The sequence below is a fragment of the Oppia nitens genome, unplaced genomic scaffold (assembly GCF_028296485.1).
Source record: "Oppia nitens isolate AA-2021 unplaced genomic scaffold, nextdenovo-longstitch-racon4-pilon3 scaffold23_pilon_pilon_pilon, whole genome shotgun sequence".
NCBI classification, from domain to species: domain Eukaryota; kingdom Metazoa; phylum Arthropoda; class Arachnida; order Sarcoptiformes; family Oppiidae; genus Oppia; species Oppia nitens.
The window spans coordinates 1075386-1097948 of record NW_026533203.1 but is presented as its reverse complement, the minus strand read 5'-3'; the positions used below and the strand labels follow the sequence as shown (position 1 = coordinate 1097948).

At 22.8% G+C, this 22563-nt stretch overlaps 4 protein-coding genes across 4 annotated transcripts; 3 read left to right on the top strand and 1 right to left on the bottom strand.

Annotated features, from left to right (window-relative positions):
* The first annotated feature begins 2873 nt into the window (after window positions 1–2873).
* LOC128953792 (riboflavin transporter 2-like) lies at window positions 2874–4568 on the top strand. Its single transcript, XM_054299313.1, has 4 exons — window positions 2874–3098; window positions 3340–3613; window positions 3680–4045; window positions 4126–4568. The coding sequence occupies exons 1-4, from the start codon at window positions 2874–2876 to the stop codon at window positions 4566–4568; spliced, it is 1308 nt and encodes a 435-aa protein (XP_054155288.1).
* A 2069-nt stretch (window positions 4569–6637) lies between these two features.
* On the top strand, window positions 6638–8971 carry LOC128953791 (RISC-loading complex subunit tarbp2-like). Its single transcript, XM_054299312.1, has 2 exons — window positions 6638–7758; window positions 8948–8971. Exons 1-2 carry the CDS (start codon window positions 6757–6759, stop codon window positions 8969–8971), a joined length of 1026 nt encoding a protein of 341 aa, XP_054155287.1. The 5' UTR covers window positions 6638–6756.
* Window positions 8972–9978: 1007 nt separating this feature from the next.
* On the top strand, window positions 9979–11058 carry LOC128953790 (suppressor of Mek1-like). The gene has a single exon (XM_054299310.1). It carries the CDS (start codon window positions 9979–9981, stop codon window positions 11056–11058), a length of 1080 nt encoding a protein of 359 aa, XP_054155285.1.
* A 3321-nt stretch (window positions 11059–14379) lies between these two features.
* LOC128953602 (3-methyl-2-oxobutanoate dehydrogenase [lipoamide] kinase, mitochondrial-like) lies at window positions 14380–18840 on the bottom strand. Its single transcript, XM_054299099.1, has 6 exons — window positions 18100–18840; window positions 16373–16441; window positions 15759–15917; window positions 15572–15691; window positions 15199–15512; window positions 14380–14823 (listed from the first exon to the last, which is right to left on the bottom strand). The coding sequence occupies exons 1-6, from the start codon at window positions 18424–18426 to the stop codon at window positions 14433–14435; spliced, it is 1380 nt and encodes a 459-aa protein (XP_054155074.1). The 5' UTR covers window positions 18427–18840; the 3' UTR covers window positions 14380–14432.
* Between the last annotated feature and the right edge of the window lie 3723 nt (window positions 18841–22563).

Below are 22563 nucleotides of genomic sequence, written 5' to 3'. Positions count from 1 at the left end.
AGTACTGTATTTATATTTTTATTAAATAAACATTTTGTGAACTAATTTTACGAATACAATACTAAAACAATTAATTATTATAGTAAACTGTAAATTCAATATTATCAATTTTATACAATAATAAATATTATTAAATTAAATATATAATATGTTCTACTTAGTTTTGACAATTTTACAAAAAAATAAATAAATTTATTTATTATAGATTTTAAAAATGTTATATAAAATAGTTTATTAAAAATATATATTATACAAATTAAGATAATTAAGTAATAAATTTCATTAATATACTTCTTTAAACTAATTTTACAGATGAGGATAAATATAAAAAATCAATTACAAACCAATTAGTAAAATGTTAGAATTAATAATAATTTATGTAAACATATTATTTGTTAATAAATTTGTTATTAATTTTTATGTAAAATTGATTATTAAAATTGACCTAATCTTAAATGTTGTTAATGATATAAATTGGTGGACATATACTTTATTTTGTTAGGCCTACGCTGGACATGAAAGTGACAGAAGCTGTCATCAATACATCAATAAGTTTTAATTGATTGATCAATAATTGTCACATTAATCTACATAAAACAGGTGAAACAGTTTATTGAAAATAATAAATCCATTTTATCCGCACACTGTTTGGTGAACAGTGAGAGTTGTATTTGACTTAATTTATTTATCAGTTGTCCCATTGATTAATGTTAAATAAGTGATGCAATATATATATAGTATATATATAAAACATAGAAAATGTATTATAAAATGATGAAAACATATTTTATATCTTTGGCACAAACATGTAATAAACGTAAATTAAATTTTTAATTAGATTAATTAGATTTGACCAGGACAATTAATTATGTATTATTGTTATTAAAATATTCTATTGTTTATTGCATTGTCTAACAAATGGTTTTTAAAAAAGTACACCCCTTTAGAAATTTTTAATACATTTTTATATTTTTTCAGTACTACTCCACTAAACCTGATGTATAAGTAATCGGATGAACCAATTAATAACAATTTTGTTACTTTTATGTCAATCTCAGGGTTTGTTATAAAAACTAAGTCCACACTTAAGATTGGACTAAATTATTAAGATATTCAATACGTCTGATTAGTGTAAAGGGTTGGTATAATTGTATTGTATTTGAATCATTATCAGGGTTTTTATAGTGGCAGACATAAACAATATATGCCAATTTTGGAAAATGCCTGCCATGCCCTGGACATCTATTTTCATGTGGTGACGCCTATTATTTTTATTTTATATTATTAATTATTTTATAGCATTGTTTGTGCTATCAATTGATTTATACAGTATTATAGTTGTATTACAATTGCTGTACGAATCCAATTAATTGATTACTTTTTTCAAATTTGCTGTTTTCTGTATACAGTATATGTATTGTGTATTTTGTCTCTCTTTCTGTCTCTATATATGTAAGAATAAATATTAAATAAAATACAGTATTTTAAAAAATTTTAGTCTTATATATAGAGATGGGCAAATAGAAAGTTTCTAGAAAGTTTCTCAGGAATAAATTTCTATAGAAATTTAACTTTTTTTGTTATACTATGGGATCCCCATATCTATAGATATTGTAAAACTATAAATATATTAATGAGACACTACTATACATATAATATTATACTAAATAATGTAGATTACTGTATAATACTATATTATACAAATGGGATACTTATATAAATAATTATAATTATTTAATAATAATCAGTTTTGTAAAATTTTATTCACCATTTTATTATATCATAGTTTAATATAATTAAATAAATAAATTTTTTACTTTAATTAATAATTAAAATACTAATACTAATATTTAAATATTACTTATAAAAATAATGTTAAAGATAACAAATATCGAGAAAACAAAATTAACCATGGGGATCCCATAAATAGAAATTTCTTTTAGAAACTTTCTAGAAATTTCTCTATTATTTTATAAATTTATCTTTTTTGCCAACACTACCAACACTACTTATATATAATAATATTAAAAGATTATATGCAATGATATTTATATAATTTTTAGAATATTTGATATAATAATTTATGTTTTAAGTGACTCATTAAATGACTTTTAATTATTTTAATTTAATTTTTATTTCAAAATATATTATATTATTTTATATATTTTGATTAAATTAAAAAATGATTTTATTTCATAAGAAATAAATAAAATTTAATATTTGTTACACAATTCCAGTTTTATCAATTATTTAACACAATAAAAGTTTTTAAATAACAAATACAACATTATATTTTATAATATTAATGATATAATGATATCTAAAAAATTCATTAATAATATATAATTGTATTCATATTTTAGTTTCTATAATTGTATTATTTATAAAACAATAGATAATTAGCACCTGTAGTCAGGTAAATATTGACATTTAAAATTGATATTAAAAATACAATAAATATATTAATATATAGATTTTTGTTATTTTTGTATATTTATTGCAATATTAATTTAGTATAGATTTAATATTTATTAGTGATTATTAGATAGATATTATTGTTTTTATAAAATCACAATCAAAAATAAAAATACATTTTTAATAATAATTTGATAACATAATATTTGTTATAATAAATGTAATTAACTGAAACTTTTTAGATATGTTATTTTTAATGAACTTAAAAATTTTTACTTAAGTTTAATGATAATAATTTATAAAACATTTAATATCAAATAAAATTATTTATTAAATTTAAGATAAACTATGCTATAAAATACCATTTATTTATTGATTTTTTTATATTTAAAAAATAATATTTTTTAGTTATTTTTGTGTTTTGTAAACTTAAGATTAAAATATTAATATTCAAAAAAATGTCATTTTTATTGAGTGATCGCATTATTTTAGTCGACATATTGTCCGCAGTGTTTGGCATCAGTTCTTGGATTGCAGTGAACGGCATTTGGACACAAACACCACTTTTAGTCCAACAATTGCCGGAAAGTTTCAATTTATTATCATATATTGTAGTACTCATACAAGTGGCTAATGTCGGACCAATCATATACTCATTTTTTAAATCTAAATTTTCAACCAAAGTATGCCAAACATAATTTATAATAATATAAAATAATATTTTTTGTTATTGAATAAATTAATTAATAGAAATATTATTAAAAACAATTAGTTATAAATCTAAAAGTTATTTAAATAATTAAGTATAGATTTTATAGAATATGGTTAAAGTATAATAGTTACTAAAATATAAACTAATATAATAAGTATAATAATAATAAATAATTTCAATTAAATAATTAATGATTAAATCAAATTAAACAGAGAGTGGAAGTGCCGTCCATTCATATAATACTATTGATCGGTTCGTTAGCCTGTCTGCTATCGGTCTTCTTTTGGGATCATTTAGCTGTCATTAATGGCACCAAACATTCGGTGGCATTCCTTGCGTTGACTACACTGTTAGCCATTATGGACACCACAACATCATTGCTATATTTCCCATATATGTCACACTTTAAATCTAAATATTTGGTATCGTTAATATTTGGTGAAGGCCTCAGTGGAGTGGTTCCCAGTGCTGTAGCATTGATTCAAGGTATGTAATACATGTATTTAGTCATAGATATTAATTATTATATTTATTGTGAACTTATATTTTGAGGTGTGGGAGGAGAACCCACCTGTAAGAACATAAGCACCGGAAACGATACCTATAAGATGATCCCAGTGTCAGCCGATCCTCGATTTTCTGTTAATATGTTTTATTTGTGTCTTTTTATTTTGGTGTTGTTGTGTTGGTTGGCATTCATTTTGCTCCATCACTTAAATATATGCAAAAAGGAACGGTTAGATAATTATCCCGAAACAGAAACAAATCAAAACACAACTATTGCATCAAATCAACAAATAATTGATTCTTCAATTGAAAAGAGTTCAGATAGTCATGAGATAATATCCAGAAATATGTTTATATACTTACTGTTAGTTCAGGCCTACATCAATGCCGTATCCAATGGAGTGCTTACAAGTAATTATATCATATTTTTAAATAATTTATTTCATCTTAATTTTGGTATTATTTAACATTGTTTTTAAAAACATTATTAGGTATTGAAAGTTATGCAAAAGCTCCATATGGTTATCAACCTTACCATTTAGCCGTACAATTATCGTCTATAGCTAATCCCATATCATGTTGTATTGTATTTTTGTTGAGCACACGTATGCAAAAATTGGTGATGCCTGTATGTGTGTCCATTGGAACGGCATGTGCCATATTTATATTAATCGCTGCCCGTATGAGTCCTACACCTCCCGGTTATAATACAACAGTTGGTAAAGTATTTATAGTGATAGTGTCCATCGCAACCACTGCCAGCTTCTCCTTCTCCAAGACATGTATTGCCGCTATATTTAGAGCGACTAAAACATCACATAAACTGTTATATTATTGCGGTATATCCACACAATTGGGTTCATTTATAGGAGCGGTCATTATGTTTTGTATTGTCAATTATGCCAATGTTTTTCATAGTGCTCCACCATGTTAACTTAAATTTGTTTTATTTTATTTATATAAAAGTACATATTAATAAAATATAAATAAAATATAAAAACAATTAATAAATATAGTATTTGTCATAATAGAAATAGTTAATTGATGTGATAATATATTATTTTTTTAATGGATAACAATAATACTTTATTTTGATTTCCTATATCTTATGAAAAACATAATATTTTTCTTATGATTTTTATAATATTGTAATAATTTCCAGTTAATTAATTACATGCAATCAGACCATGACTACATATGCAATAATCCCCTAACTTTAAAACAAAACGTTATATAATATTAATATTTACAAATTTACAAAAAACAAGTAAATGTTATTAATTTGTATTAATAGAAACTAACTGATGATGTTTGGTCACAGTATGGCCAGTTCGGGTCATCCCTCAAACGTCTAGACCGCAGTAGACTCATCATTACAACGCATCCGATGAGTGATAGTAACGTAATTAACAAATTAATCAAATAGTTTGTTTGTTTTGACATTTTGCTGTAAATTACTTTATATGTAATATTATACTCTATAGTAAATGATAATTTGATACAAAAAATATTATTAATAAATTTTTAAACCATAATTTTATAAAATATTTACAATGATATCATCTACTTAGTTATTATGTAATTAATTATATATTTTTTTAATAATTAAATATTATTTTAACTAATGAATAAAATTGAATTATTATATTTTATTACATTTTTCACTTTTATATATAAATATATCTATAATTACAAATGTATATATATATATATGTGTGTGTGTGTGTGTGTGTGATTAAATGAGTGATTTATTAAATGACTGTTATAAGTCAAATATGTATAACATTTTGTAAATTATTAAAATATTTATTATTTTGAAATTTATTTTAAATTAATAATTTTAGAGATAACTGAAAGAAAAAAGTCACAAATAATAAATGACGACAAAAGTGACCAAAAAATTTCAGAAAAAAAACTTTAAAATGAAAAATGAGATTAAAATCATAAAAATTGATAATAAATGCAAATAATAAACAATCAATCGATACATTGATATTCAGTCTGATTTTTATCCAATAATTTAAAGATTTAAATAATTTATAAATCATTGTTTTTAATATAATTATTATTACATTTATGAAGAGTTAAATTTATATTTATAATCTTAATATTATATTTATATATCATTTTTCTGTTATCAGATAACAACACTTCAAAACAAAGTTTCATTAATATCTATAAACATAAGTTTCATTTCATGACAAGTTCTTTACTAATTTTCAAGTAATAAATTGTAAAAACATAAAAATCATTATTTTATATAATATAGAATTAAAATTAGATTTTTATTTAATAAAATATTTGCGAAAACATTTTTAAATATATTATTATACATAAGTTACTATGATGTGTGATACTACATGTATGTGATATCAATTATAAAATTTTGTTGTATTAGATTGTGTTATATTTGAAATTATTATCAGTAATATTTATTAACATTTAGTAAAAACAATTGTATTTTACTTTGACTGAAGTTTTTTTTAATAATGATTATGTTTTAATAATTTTATAATCAATATGTTTACCTTATTTGATTTGATATTTTTTAAAAATATTAAATTTAATTTAATAAAAAATTTAAAGAAATTATTAATAGATTTTAATTTGTAATTTAGTTTACCATAAATTAAACACATTCATAGATAACATAGATATAATTTAATATATTATTTCAATTATTTTAAAAACTGTATAAAATTTGCAATTATGTGACAAAAACTTTTAATATTATATGATTACCTTATTATTTATATTAATATTTTTATCTCTTAAAAATATAAGTTATAAGTGAAATAAATCCAATAATAATTATCAATGTCATATAAATTGTAAATTATTGTAAATAATTAGTTATTTTCAAAAATAATGTATTATAAAAAAATACAGTCAAATGTGCGCATGAATTAACATAACATGATTCATACTAAACACTATTTGTATTAATACTTTACAATATTTCATATAATGTAATATACTGTAAGTTGTAAATAATTTAATGATAAGTAAATGATTACATAATACTGTATTTGTATAAACAGTTTTAGCATTAAATGTTTTTTTCTAAATATAATAATAATTATTACATATTTATAAAAGTTATTAATTAAATTTGCTAAATAATGATGAAAACTCCGGCATCTATTTTAGCCGATATAAGTATTGCAAACAATGTTAGGGCTGAGTATACTGAAGATGAAAAGGTTGAAGGGGTAGTTCACGCACCGGTATTCACAACCAGAGTTCAAATGGGTATAACTGAGGCCATAGGACGCGGAAGAAACAAGAAAAGTGCCAAACATTCAGCTGCTATGCAATTGATTGAGAAAATTATTAAAAACAATTTGTATGAAATCGAGAATAAGGATCAAGTATTGAAATCCATTGAAGAATATGCACACAAATTGACAATCAATGAAAATCAGGTAAAAACCAACAGATCTGACAATCAAAATGAAACACTCGATGATGAAAATCCATTGACAATACTTCATGAACTGTGTGTTAAAAGTCATTGGCCGACACCTATATATAAAGACATTGGTATCGATGGACCCGAACATAAAAAAATGTTTCACATGAGTTGTACGGTTGTGAACAAACAGTTGACATTCAATGGCAGCGCTTCATCCAAACAACTGGCCAAACGAAATGCCGCACAAATTATGCTAAATATGTTAAGAAGCGATGGGTTTGGCCAACAAAAAGACAATTTGAATGACACAAATAGGACTGAATTTGACACAAATATTATCGACAATTTTGACGAACACTTAATGCCATCGATTGAAAAAATAAATGATTTTTATGATACTTTACCGGACATAATGAGCACTAAAATCGATGAATTACTGACAATGTTTGGCCTAAATATCAATTTTTTAGATGATTTGGATAAAGAAGACGAAGAGTTTGATTATCTGAATGTTTTAGAAAAAATTACTGAATTGTTGGGCTGTTCTGTGATTATCAAATGTAAACCACAAACTAATGTCTCGACTGAATCTCAATATATTATTCAAATAATACCCGTTTCTAGTAATATATGTCAGAAGATGTCTGTTCTTACAGTTAGCGGTTCGCACCGGGAGTTGGAAAGAGCTAAACAAAAAGCTGCGGCAAATGCTATTAAATTATTTCGAAACAAATTAATTAATTAAAATGAAAAGTATTTTAATATTATGTTTATCATAATTATAATATTTTTCAATTAATAATAATTCAATTTTTTATTTTATTAATATTATTTGATTGTAAACAAATATTACATATTAATGTCTTGCAATTATTATTATCATTATTAGTAAATTGAAATAATTAATGAATATACACTAATTGTAATAACTATAATATTAATTTATATTTAGTTTAATATAAATTAATATTATAGTATAAGTACTGTAATTATAATATATTAATTCTAAATAATCAATTTAATATCAACTACTACTACAACTCTTAATTATTTAATATTAGCTGTAATAATATTTTTACGAAAACTATTAAAAAACATTAGATTAATATTTTAATTTATAAAATAATTTATTAGTGCGGCTTATTATTGTGTCAGTGAAACCTTATAACAAATGAGTAGTCCATTTCACACATGGACTTAAAACTTTTAAGTTAAAAGTTTTAAAAAATACAAATGTCAAGTCTAGGTAGGTTTGAACCCGGCACATGCAGCTCAACATTTATGTTATGAGTTGAGTTAGGCTGTAACCTTTTTAATAAATTAAATTTTTAGATAATTATAATATAGAAAATAAATACTATTATAATCTGATGTATTTGTAGACAATAACATAAAATATAATGTTTTATAGAATTTTAAAATATAAATAAAAATACATTTAAAACATTTTTATTTATCAAATATAAACTAGATTTTTAAACAAATATGTTTAAACAACATAAAAATTCAGTAAATAAATAGTAAAAGAATATTATATATTATTTTATTCCATATTGTTGTATATTTTATATACTTTTATATATTTAATTATTATCTATCGGTTAACTACAATAAGATACTATAAATACTAGAACAGGCAATAAAAATCCTTGAAAACAATAGTTTGGTTTTGTAAATAAAGTTAGATTTGTTATATTTTTTGTATTTATTAAAATTAAAGGCTTTTTGTGTTTAAAAATAATCTTTAAAAATCTGCTATTTTTAAATAAAATTTCGTCAAATATAACAAATTACAGATAACAAACTTATTGATAATATTTAGCGAAAGTTTAATATTTAATTGTATTTTCAAAAATCAAATTACATTAAGTGATTATTGTCCCCGTTTTATATTAAAGTGCTTATATGTTAGAAAAATGTGAATTTGTAATTAAATTTATAAATTAATAATCACTAATGACAAAATACTTTTAACTTTTAATAATAATAATAATAATAATTACTAAGCATTTTAATTGAAACAAAGTGTTGTAAAAATGATTAATAAATGCTTTACTCTCACAAATATGTAGACGACGTCTCTTTTTACTGACTGAAGTGTACCTGTATTTTATTATACAGTATTTAAAACAATATAATACTGATATACTTAATAAAAAAGTGAATTTCAGTGACAATTTGAAACTTATATAAAAAATATATGATTAGTTAACAACTGATTTTAATGATTACTAGTTTAGTACAACCATTAATTTGGTTACACCTTTTAGACTATTCTTTATGAAATTATATTATTTTATTACAATATTTGCAGAATTGTTGCCATATCTTCAATAATAATAATATAATATAATTGGTTGAAATATACTGTTTTTATAATACAATATAAGTGGTGATACCTCTTTAAGTTGGTAGTGCTTATCAGTATATTGTATAAACATATATACATTACTTGCTATATATTTATTAATTAATATTAGTAATAATAATATTATTATTGTTATTAGAATTATTAATATTATAAGTTATAGTAAAATCATAATAACTTATGATAAGAGACAGTAATTGTGATCATTAAGTGTGTGACACAATAGTTATATTCAAAGACAATTACAGTAGGGTTTTGATTTCATTGCGACAAATAATAATAAACTTATAGATTGATAGCTGGTTTGCCATCAAATAAATGTATGCCAACTATCACGAAGACGACGATTGACTGCAATTAATGCTATTTTTGCTATAAGTTTCACAAAGTATTGCGTGAAAAAAAGTTTTTGGTGTCAAAGAGTGTACTCATTATTGTGTCGATAGTATTAAATCAAACAATAATTACTATTTAATTACTAATAATAATTATATTTGTGGTGAAACCAGTAGTAGTTGTTATTGTAGTCTTAATAAGCAAATTATAAATCAGAAGAAGAAGATGTCCGCCACCGAAGTCGACCATACTTTGGCAACACCTACCAGTCCATCACTAGATGACGATAACAATCAACCAATTGCTGCAAAACGTGTGTCCAGTCCTGAACCTGAAAGCAATGAAGAACATGAAGAAGTGCAGCAAAATGGCAGCAAAGATACGGCTGACGACTTCATTCGTTATGAGGAAAGAAAACTTATTGATCGTTTGAGTCAAATGATGGACAAAGAGTTTTCCACACATACCGGTGCTGAAAGTCGATGGAAAAATGGAGAAAATGAATCAGAACAGCATGTGGTGGTCGCAGAGACTCATGAAGACAAACATGCAAAGCCAAACGATGATCATAACGAAAACCACACAAATGGATCAGTTGATGACTTTTTAACACAAGAAGAAGGCAATAATCAGGAGCAGGACTCAGAAAAAGATGACGAACACAAACCTCACAGATTTGCGCCGTCAGATGACGAGTATGCGGATCAGAGACACAGTGTTATCAATGAAATTCAGAGTATACTTACCAGTAATCCTGAAATTCACGAAAACATCAGAGATAATGAAACCACTGAAACCACTACCCATGAAACCCATGTGAAACACGAGAAACACGAGGATAATCACGAAAATCATATTCCGATTGTCGTTCATTCAGAGGAAAAGCATGAATTGGTTGATGATAATCATGAAGTTGACATTGAGACAGATATTACGGTCGGATCAGCTGTTATTCAAGAAGAGATCAATCATTACACTGAAGATCCGGTTGAAAATCGCAATCAACGCGACAATCACTTTGAGATCGGAACCTATGGGGCAACCAATGGAGACAAGAATAACAATACTAAACATTTGAACGACGAGGAAGAGGAAGATGAGGATGAGTTCAAAGAGATGGCCGGCTTTAAGAGCACTCTGAAGAAGTGGTCGTCACACGGAAAGGGAGATTCAAATAACAACACCAACAACAACAACAATATGGATGGATCACAAATGTCGAGCGCAGATAAGTTTAAGACATTAAAACAAATTAAAAGAGGAAACACTAGGAGTCTGATGGAGAGATTTCAAATACCAAAATAAATATAATTGTCTTTCTATTAGTTAGCTTTGGGGGCGTTTAAAAGTGAGAGAAAATATACGATAAAATTATTATTAGTATTAGTATTATTATCACTACTTCAGATTTACATTTATCAAATAAAATAGATATGAAATTATAGGGAAAAATTAATGGGATATCGGTTTTTGAGATTAAATAATTAATATTTAAACAGTTTTTTCATTTTAATTGTTATTTAGATTTTTAGGACATATTAAGAATATTTATTTTCTTTAAATATAATATTCTAAATACAAATAAATAAATATATATATATATATATATATATAATATATCGTACATGTATTTTAAAGTTATTTTTTTAATAACTTAGATAGAAATTGCTTATTAAAAATGATCATGCTTATTTTTATTAAAAAATAAATTTAGCAAACTTTAATTACTTTTACTAATGAATCAATTAATATTATCTGTATAATTAATTTATAATTTTTTTTATAATATTTATTAATTATTATTTTAATTGAAATATATATTTATGATTGTGTTTTTTAAATAACCGCTATAAAAATATTAAATTTAAGTAAATATATATTACCTAGTATATTATATATTGCTTTATTTTTTTAACATTTATTATATTTATTGTAAAAATTTGTTAATAATCATAATGATAACTATGAAATTAAGTCTAATAAAACTATAAAACTAACTATATTTTATTATTTGTATGATCTTAAACGATTTAATTAAATAATTACAAATTACATAAAATTAAAACAATTTAATTAAAGCTATTTTCAAAAAATGTATAATTCAATTATATATTAATCTGGTATAAATAAAATAATTATTTAAAATTTAAATTAATGTGTTAAATTTTCACAATTTATATATTTATAATTAATTTTTATAAAAATTGATTAAAAAGCTAAACAGTAGTGAAAATAATATAATATAAATTGTCATATAATGACTATAAATAAAATCTTAAAATTTTTAACAAAAATTAATTTTTTATTGTTATGTCGCCAAATAGCTTAAAATAATCGCAAATTCATTATTTATTAGAAATAATAATAATTATAATTTAGAAGATTAGATAAAACTCTCTAATATTTTAGTCATTTTATTTACAGTAGATCTGCTTTAAAAAACTTTTTATTTATTTATTATTTTCTTATTTAATTCATATAACATTTTTAAAATAATTTACTTTTTAATGTAAATAACAAAACATTTTAATTATAAATAATTTAACTATTATATTTAACATTTATCTTAATTAATAAGTAATAATATCCTATATAATAAAACCATTAAATATAATAGTTTTTTAATAGTATTTTTGTTAATTTAAATTAAATTAACCATGTTAATTAGATAATAAGGACTTTTTTATAATAAACTAAATTTATACATTTATTGTTAACTTTTTGATTTATAAGTGAATCATTGATAAATTGATTAGTAATTAATGATTTTATAAAGAAACTAATGTTAAGTAGACGATAAAAATAAAACGTTATATAAATAGATTGTATAGCAATTAAAATATATCTAAATTTAATTTAAATTTATAACTATTGTACACCAATTGTGCTGCACATCTACAGTAAATTATATAATATAATACTGATTATAATGTAAACTATAATTTTTTAGAAAATAATTCAGCATTTAAAATTAACAAAATTAAATTAATGTTTTTATATTAAAATTATTCATATTATTTGAGTTAATAAAAATACAATGGATAACTGATATTATGTTACTAATTTTGCGTGCAATAGATATTTGAGTATTGCGTTACTAAATATAAGAAAATGAAAACAATAGTAAATTATATTATTTTCATTTTCTTATATTTAGTAACGCAATACTCGATTATCTATTAATTAATAAATCAATGATAAACACTTAATATATTGTATTACTTATAGTAGCTTTGAATGTTTATCATTATTTTCAATTATTTATCTAGCTCAATTCAATTAACTAATATTTAGATTTATTAATTAATTTTTTTATAAATTTTAGTTATATCATAGTTATATCCTAAAAACTTCATAAATAAATGATTATAATTTGCAAGAATTTAAAATAAATGCTATATTAAAAAAAATTTGTATTAACAAAGTTATATAAATATTTGATTTATATACAAATAAAATGGTGTTTTTCATATATAAATAATATTAACAATAATAATAATAACACACAACTCGTACTCTTCATCAGCAGTGGTGGTTAACTAATGGTCAGATCTCATACTTTTAGTTAACTTAATATTTTTGTATTGCTTTAACATTTACTTTTATATACAGTATTAGTATCGATAACTACAAAAAACTTTTTTTTAAATTTATGTTATAAATTTATAATACACTCATATATTTAATGTTATTTCAAAATAGTTTTGTTGCATTATTAGATATGTTTTTAAAATAATTATAATTAGTTAATATTATAAACGACATAACTTTCGCAAAAATAGTATATATACATATATATAATAAAATCACATACTTTGAAAAATTTAGTTAAAAACTCTTTAAAATTACGGTAAATTAACTATAATTTTTGTTATATTTGGTCTAAAAATTATTAATATTATTACTAAATATTATCATTGTTTATATTAGTATTATATAAACATATTAACGAAATGATGATACAGTCGATTATTATAATACAGTAGATATTAATCATCAATAATTGTATTTATCATTGAGTATATTAAATATTTAATAATTTTAAAACATCATACAAAACATTATTTATTGAATGTTTAATAATTAGAATAAAATCTAATAAAATGCATTATTACAATAATTATACCAATTTTGATATTAAAAGTTTATTATTTAATTATATATTCATAATTTGTTATAAATTAAAATTGAAATACACAATTATTTATACATGATAAGAAATACCATAATATAATAGAAATTAAAATAATTGATTTAATTTAATCGATATAATAATGACTTAATATTATATAATATTATAATGGACTATATATCACAGGTATATATATAAAAGAGAATTAAATACAAGAAAACAATTGAAAATTTTAAAATATCTAATTATATGATTTAATTGTTTTTATCAGAGTATAATAAAAATAGATTTTGCAATTTATAGAAAATTAAAAAAGTCTTATATAATTAATCTAATATTAATTTCATATAAGATTACAGTAAATATTAATTATAAATTACTATTACTATAAGATTATTAAAAGATAAGATCGATAACCAATTTGTTGTTAACTTTCGAAAATTATTAAATTTTACTTTAGATAAACTTTTCTATAATAGAAATCACTTACCGGTAATTAAAAATTAAAATAATAATCTAAATAAAAAATACTAAATTTAATAAAATATTAAATTCTAAACGATTCCTGTTTTCCGTCGATATGTCTTAATCTCAGATAAACATCAGTACCGATGCCTTGCATTGACTCTATTGTCAATTTTCCGCCCAAGTATTCAGCGTACGCCCGACTGGTAGGCAAACCAAACCCGAAGCCATGCATTGGCGAAGCACTGGCCGCAGAGTCTTTCATTATCTGACCCAATATGCCTCCATCTAAGCGACTATCAATGGTCTCACCAGCCGTACTGAAGTGGTAATGAGTGACCAAATCAACCAAATGATGTCTTATACCACCGCCTCTATCAGTGATTCTTATAATAAAATCTGTGTCATTGGACGCTATTGTCACAGATATAGGCGGTAATGTTGGTGAGTCCACGTGTGCCTCAATAGTTGCTCTATTGTGTCATAAAAATTCATTTTATCATTAAAATTCATTTTTAAAAAAAAGATAAGAGAGAGAGAGAGAGAAAATGACCTAAATATAAAATACTAATTGCCTTAATATATGATTTGCAATTTTACAACAATTTACTAAAATATTGTAATTTTCATTAATTTTATATAAATCTAAAATTAGAAATTACTTTAAAATGTAAATATATTGTTCACAATGTATGTCAATTTTATATATTAAATGACCTCATTATAAGTCCAACATAAAAGTTAATAATACTTTAACTTTTTTAAAGAAAATAAATAATAAAAATTATTTCCATTTTCAATATACTCTCATTGATTATGTGATTATAAAATGATAATTAAATGCATACCGAACGGCATTCTTTAGAAGCTCTGGTAGTATATAATCTAACGGAGTTTGGATATAAGGAAAGGCAACGTTCACGTGACCATTGATCCGGAAAGGAGGCGCCCGTCCGTAATGGTGTTCACACATATTTGCCACATATTCGCACCAGTTTTCCACCACATCCTTGGGTCGCATCGCAACATTAATAATGCCCACATAGTTAGCCCGTTCCCTATCATCGGGTTCAGCAAATGCTAAATGATGCTCACAGAGCATACGTATACCCAAACGAGAGGTCAAAGTTTGATCCAAAAATTGTCTCACGAGGTCTTCATTCTGAATGTCAAAATGTTAATAAACTAATAAAATCTTATTTAAAAATAATAATATAATACCTGAATATGTTTTCGACACTCACGAAAACCTTCGGCCAGTTGTGTGACAACATTCTTATGTGTTTCCAGTAATTGTCTCAAAAGATTTGAATAACCCTTTTCAGACTCGAAGTCAGTTATCTTCAATACAAATCAAAAATTATTTTAGTTTAATCTGTATCTCATTGTGATAGCAGTATATAAGTACCGGCGGAAACTCTGATAACATATAAAAAGCTCGGATATACATCTCATGGACGGCTAGTATCGTAGGATTGCATCCGACCAGAAATGGTAGCGCACGGAACCCAGCGATTCTATGAGCGATACGCACCGGTAGCTCTTTTTGCAGATACAATGCACTTCTCTATTATTAACAATTTTGAAAATTAGTAAAACTAAATATTTGTCAAATAAATAAGGAAATTACATGTTTTTTAGTTTTAAATTTATTTATAAGTAAGTATTTGTAAATATTATTAAATTAATAATATTAATGATAACTTTCAAAATATAGAATAATTTCAAATATTTAATAATAAATTATATATCAAAATTAACTAATAATTGATTATAAAAATAATTGCAAATTTAAAAAATAAATATTCTATTATTGTTATTTTAATTTAAACAATTTAATTTAATTTAGAAGTCTTTTAAAACAATTTTGTTTAATTAAATAAAGTAAACAAATATATATTAAGAGCAAATTTATTTTGATAATTAAGTTTTATGATATGAAAACTTGAAAACTCTTTTTCAATTATTGTATAAAATGGGAATTTTTATTTATAAATAGTTAATTGAAAAATCAATACAAACCAATAGATGACTGCCATCAGGACTTTTACCCGAATATAGTATCGTTGCCGGCGTTAGTCTCACGGATGGCTATAAATAAAAATATACTTATAATTAATGTAAATAAAAGGCATTCAATACAAGTGATTAATTCAATTTTTTTACTTTCAATCAATAATATTGTCTAAAAGTTGACGTACTATAGACTTTTATTTTTAGATTATCTTATCATTTAATTTAATGTTTACATAATATATACAACCCATATGTCATATATAGTATTAAAGTTTTATTTATTTTTTAATATAAGTAATTCTAACAAATTTATATGCATTCAATAATGTCTAATATTAAATTAAGTAATATCTATCCTAATATAATTACGTATCAATTATATTTATATATGACCCATATATACTGTATATATATATATATATATTAAGTTATACATAATGTCAATCAAGAATATAGATGTATATTTTAAAGTAATTATCTCTAACAAAATTAATATGTCATTCATTCACCTACCAATTAATTAATCATTTAATTTAATTTATATATAGTTTTTTTTTGTACAAAAAACTGATATACTGTCTGGACTTTAAGAGTATACACATTTTGCTTATAAATTAATTAATTAATTGGCAAATATCCGGCATTTAATCATTTGTTAATAACAGTGCAGTAGTATTGTATTGCACTGCTCTGTACATCCATATTGCATGTGACACTCACACCGATTAGTCTAAATATTAACACAAAATTATGTAATAATACTTAAAAAAGCGTGTAATGCATACATGCTGTACATATACTATACTGTATATACATATACCATATATATATATATATTATAAGGATAGCATACGCATCATATAAAAGACCAAAAATGACAAAATCTAATCATAAACTCTAATATACTCATGATTTATATGTTTAATAAAATTTGTTTATTAATAATTTTTTTTATATATAAAATCTTATTAACTTTAATTGTTAATTTGTATGATTATCAATTTTAAGCTCATATGACATTTGCAAAAATGCAGACTAATTATTAAAAATATTTCATAACTTTCAATGTTACCAAAATTTAACGGTTAAGCAATTTAGTTTAGTTAATAATTACTTATATTGATTAATATTTATTTAATGAATTTGATTATAAGTACTGTTGGTTATTAAACAATATTTGTTAATATAATATCATAATAGCAAATATAATAAAACAACTAGTTTTATTTTTAAATTTTTTATATAATATATAAAATACACATTAAATATAACGTTAAGACATTTAAATAGCATTCAATAAAAATATCAAAACAGACAAATACTATCATTGATACTAAACTTGTAACAGACATTGAAAACGGTTTTTAAAAACAACAAAACACACACACAATTCAATATATTTTTATTTTAGTTAACATTGAAAAAGTTTTTATTTTTTTGCAATTTTTCTTTTTTGATAAATTTGTTAATTTTTTACTTCTATAATCTACTGTACAGTATGTATTAAATGCCATTATTAAACTTTTCACACATAAATCTATCGTTAGATTAATTAAATTATTATTAATATTTATATTTATATATGAAATACATGATTATATAATTAATTGAAAAAAATATTAAAAATTATTATTGTGTTTGTAATGCAAATAAATATCTTTGGGATAATACAGTATATAGTTATCACTTGAATAGTTTTATCAATTAATAGCCAACATATCTATTAGACATACCTTAGCGGCTGCGATATCGATGGCCGACTGATTGTAAAACCAGTTAACACTCCTTGAGACGGCACAACTTGAGTTACCATTTCTATAGGGGGTACCCCCTGGGCTACCGTTGTTAATGCTATAGTTACCATTCGGCCCATTATTATTAAAGCTATACTTTGTGTGACCATTAGTGCCATTAGTATATGTCTTGGTCTCGATCTCATGACTGGACGTCATAATAGTCCGCACAGAAGGCTGTCGACTATGTGTCCCATTGTTTAACACAAATTGAATCAAACGATTTGTCGGCGATTTCATTGTCATTACTGTTAATTCAGTAAACATTTTGTCACTTAATCTCAAAGTTATTACAGTATTAATAGTCACTCGCGTTATATATTATATAAATGAAATAAAACTTTTTTTTATCGACAATAAATTTGTAATTTATTTAATTATTTTTAATTAAATTAAAAGTTTAGCTAAACTTCTTATAGAGTTTATGCCAACAAAACATTTTTGTATATAACATTTGATGCATTTTGTTAAACATTTGACAGTATGTGGCAATCAATGAACTCTTCATATAATAATAATAGAGACTATCGTTTACACGACTTTTATTATAATCACTTACTATAGCAGTAGTAGTAGTAATAGTGGTAATCATATTAGGAAACCAATGGAAAAAAATGATCAAAAAATCCAATAAATATTTAATTTCAGTTTAATATCAAAAAAATCAAAAACCAAAACAACAAAAATTGTGTAAAATAACTAAATTTAGCACAAATATTGCACAACAAGAAAAAAACACTTATATAATAATAGTAAACATATTTTTGGTAATGAAACTAATTTTGTTGTTTGATTTGTTTGCAGACAAAAATAATAATTACTATTAAAAAAGACAACTATTGGACAAAATAATACTAATAATATTTTTTTGTTATACAAACTCAATGTTTCACTTAATGCTCTCTTTATATAAATGTATATTCAAACAGATCTCGTCTTTCATGGCTTTTATATACAACTTTTTAAAAGGCATACATACTATAGCTATAGCATCACTATATAAAGCTAACAGTGCCCGTAGGCTCTGTATAACTGCGCTCCTATTGCGAAATTTTTGAATGAATTGAAGTACTCAAAGATTATCCAATGCCACTATAGCAGGCACTGGTAGGTTCACTGATACAGCTGATAGCATACAATGTTATACGTGAACACCGGGACTTCAAGTTATGGGCTCTTATACATAGATTTTTAGTTTTATCGCTAATTACAAATAGTATCAGGTTAAATCACGTAATTTATTAATGAACATTTTTTTTCATCCAGTACACTAATGTTAATTCTAAATATACTACTGTATAATATATAAAAAATAAAATACATTTATAAAATGATATTTTGTAAATTTACTGTACAATACATTATTCACATTCATATATAAACTGCATTTGTAATTAAATATTATTATACAGTAATATAGGATTTTTAAAATTAAAATAACTTGAATTCATTACATTCACAATTACATAATTATTAATTATATAAAATAATATATTATATAACTTACACGACACATATTTAAAGTGTTACTATAATATAATAGTTTTTTTGTTGTAGAAAAGCATAGAATAAACAATAGTATTTGCAGTACTAAAACAATACATTATATGCAATATTAATAAAATTATTGTACTGTACTGTAGATTGTAGAGAGTGTCTACAAAGTTAATATTAAATTAATGTTATGATACGGTCATTCAACTTATACATGGATTTATTGACAGCATTACTAAAAATAACCCATGTACATTTTGAAACATTTTTTGTTTTTTCCCCTATAAAGACAACAACAAAAATGTTCAAATTTTCCATATATTTTATTAGTATTTTCTAATCTACGGTAAATTACAAATGAAAATACACATTAAAATTTTCTTTTTATTTATTTAATCGCTAACTTATCCAAAATAAATTAAGTTTATGTACATAAAATATTTATTGTAATTACTGTATGAATGTGCTAGCTAGATTTATATTTGTATACAGTAGACTAAAATAAATATACAGTATTTGTTATGTAATTTTATCATATTTATATTATTTCTAGTTTATTGCACAAAAAAGTTACTAAATTTTCTAAATTTTATTTTTTTTACTAAATACTTAAAAATATATTTATACTGTATTAGCTATAAAACATTTGAATTGATTTAAGTATACATAGAAATGTTGATAACCTTGGCTATAGTTATTAGAGATGATTTATATTATGAATACCTATACCCAATAGTCGATGGCATTTATCTAATAATGCTGTAATGACAGCACGTGTACTACGAGTGCTAAGTCACATGAATTGGGAACACAAACTGGTAATTGACTTTAATATATACAATATATTGTAAGTCTTTATATAATTTTAATGCCAAACTGCCGGTCAAAACCAGAACCAACTTAACATAGAGACATACATTTCTATAAAGAAATTAAAATACAGTATTTATAAACTATACTTAATATTAGGACAAAAGCCTTTGTAGGGCTGAGCCATTAAATTATATAATCCAGGTAATACAGTATATACAGTATACGTAATATAGTTATATTATATGAAATGATTGTCATCGTAATTACTATAAACCAGGAAATGCAATGAATAGTATATTTGATGATCAATAAAATTAATTGATAAAAAAGTTAATTTAATAGTAAAGCTATACATTTTTTCTATTATGAATATGTTTTTGTAATTTCTATTTAAATTAAATTTATAAATCTAAAAAATCAAATTTTTATTAATCAATATTAATATTTTTAAATATTATAGAAAATTTTTCATTAAGTATACATAATATATTTTATCTGTAAATAAATATGGTTATTAATAGAAATGAAAATAATTAAGTACTTTATTATAAAATATTATATTAAACAACTGTATTTTGACGTATCAAAAAACTTTACATTTAAATAAAATAAATATTTATTTAAATATTGTTTAAATTTTTGTTTTATAATATTTAACCAAGTCTATTTAATGTTTTAAATATAATATCATTGTTATATTTATATTTTATAATAATAACTGATTATATAATAATTGACAATTAATAGTATAAAATATACTATGTGTTATAACAACGATATTTTTACAGTGTCATTATAAAATTAAATTAAAAAAAATTCTAATTAATTATTATTTTTTTTAACTTTAAATCTTTACAAATATATTATTTGTCACAAATTTTTAACATTTATTACATATGACAGACTAGACATTAAAGTAAAACAAAAAATAAAACAAATTATATACAGACAGTACATACAGATATTTACATAATAATCGAAAATTATTATAACAATTATGAACATACAAAACAATTGACAACAAATATATGTTAACATAAATTTACGAAAAAACTTTTGATGATTTTAAAATAATGAAAATATTGTGGCTTATAAATTGCATGTCATGTAAAATAACAGCATAGATATAATGTAAACGTAGGATAAGTGTGTTAACCGTAACCAAATCCACCCAAACCTCCGTGTAATCCACCGAAACCGAGATTATGAAACTTTGCTTGTTTTATATACTTTAATGTTAACAATGGGTCATGTATTACTGGTTGATGAATAATCCTATAATTGAATAAAGATATTATCTAGTTAATTTAGCAATAGCATACTAAATGTTAAGTATAGTTCATACGGTATAGGTAGAGGAAAAGGGACCGGGATCACTTTTTTCTTTTTGGTTGCTGCGGCCGCTAAAGCAGCGGCTCCGAGGGCGGCGCCCTTTTTCTTCAAATGATGTTTATGTCTGAATAGGAAATGAAATAATTGCCTCTTAAAGTGGTGATCAGTAAACCCATTGCACCGATAGATCTCATCGTATATCACACAACACATAACAAACAATAATGCAGTCGATAATCTCATTTTTCAAATTTCAAATACAAATAAAACAAAAAACAAACAAAAATCAATTTCTACATTCAAACACAAAACTAAAAATCAATTGCATTAAAAAGTTTAACTCATTTTTCAAATAAAAACTAAATCACATTATTATTATTATATATTAGTAATAATAAAAACTTTTGTTTCGTGTGTCTTATAAAATGAAATGACAATATTTTTTCTAATCTTTGTATTTATATAGTGTGTGACTCTAATCTATATAAAGTTGTCATAAAAACATTATTATATTTAAAAAAATGTTATTAATACAAACAAATATAATTTATTTGTATTTATTATTATTATAATTTAAGTAAAAGTGTTTTTCCTACTATTTTATGGACACTTTTACTTCGTGAACACTTATCTCTTATTGGATTATTACATATAAACACTTTAAATATAATTAATAATAGGGAAAACAAGTGGGGGTGTTATGAGATGTCGGTGCGACAGTCCGTTTCCACTGTCCATAAATAGTAACTATTTTTATGTTTTTCT

Bases quoted from the DNA above. Each gene is read 5' to 3' on its own strand.
- LOC128953602 (XM_054299099.1), bottom strand. From the start codon at position 18,426: ATGTTTACTGAATTAACAGTAATGACAATGAAATCGCCGACAAATCGT. The intron at 15,918-16,372 runs GTTTGTATTGAT...TGTTAATAATAG, and splicing joins CTGATGGCAGTCATCTATTG to AGAAGTGCATTGTATCTGCA. The intron at 15,692-15,758 runs GTACTTATATAC...TTTGTATTGAAG, and splicing joins TGTTATCAGAGTTTCCGCCG to ATAACTGACTTCGAGTCTGA.
- LOC128953792 (XM_054299313.1), top strand. From the start codon at position 2,874: ATGTCATTTTTATTGAGTGATCGCATTATTTTAGTCGACATATTGTCC. The intron at 3,099-3,339 runs GTATGCCAAACA...CAAATTAAACAG, and splicing joins AATCTAAATTTTCAACCAAA to AGAGTGGAAGTGCCGTCCAT. The intron at 3,614-3,679 runs GTATGTAATACA...TTATATTTTGAG, and splicing joins TGCTGTAGCATTGATTCAAG to GTGTGGGAGGAGAACCCACC.
- LOC128953790 (XM_054299310.1), top strand. From the start codon at position 9,979: ATGTCCGCCACCGAAGTCGACCATACTTTGGCAACACCTACCAGTCCA.
- LOC128953791 (XM_054299312.1), top strand. From the start codon at position 6,757: ATGATGAAAACTCCGGCATCTATTTTAGCCGATATAAGTATTGCAAAC. The intron at 7,759-8,947 runs GCTATTAAATTA...TTTATATTAAAG, and splicing joins AACAAAAAGCTGCGGCAAAT to TGCTTATATGTTAGAAAAAT.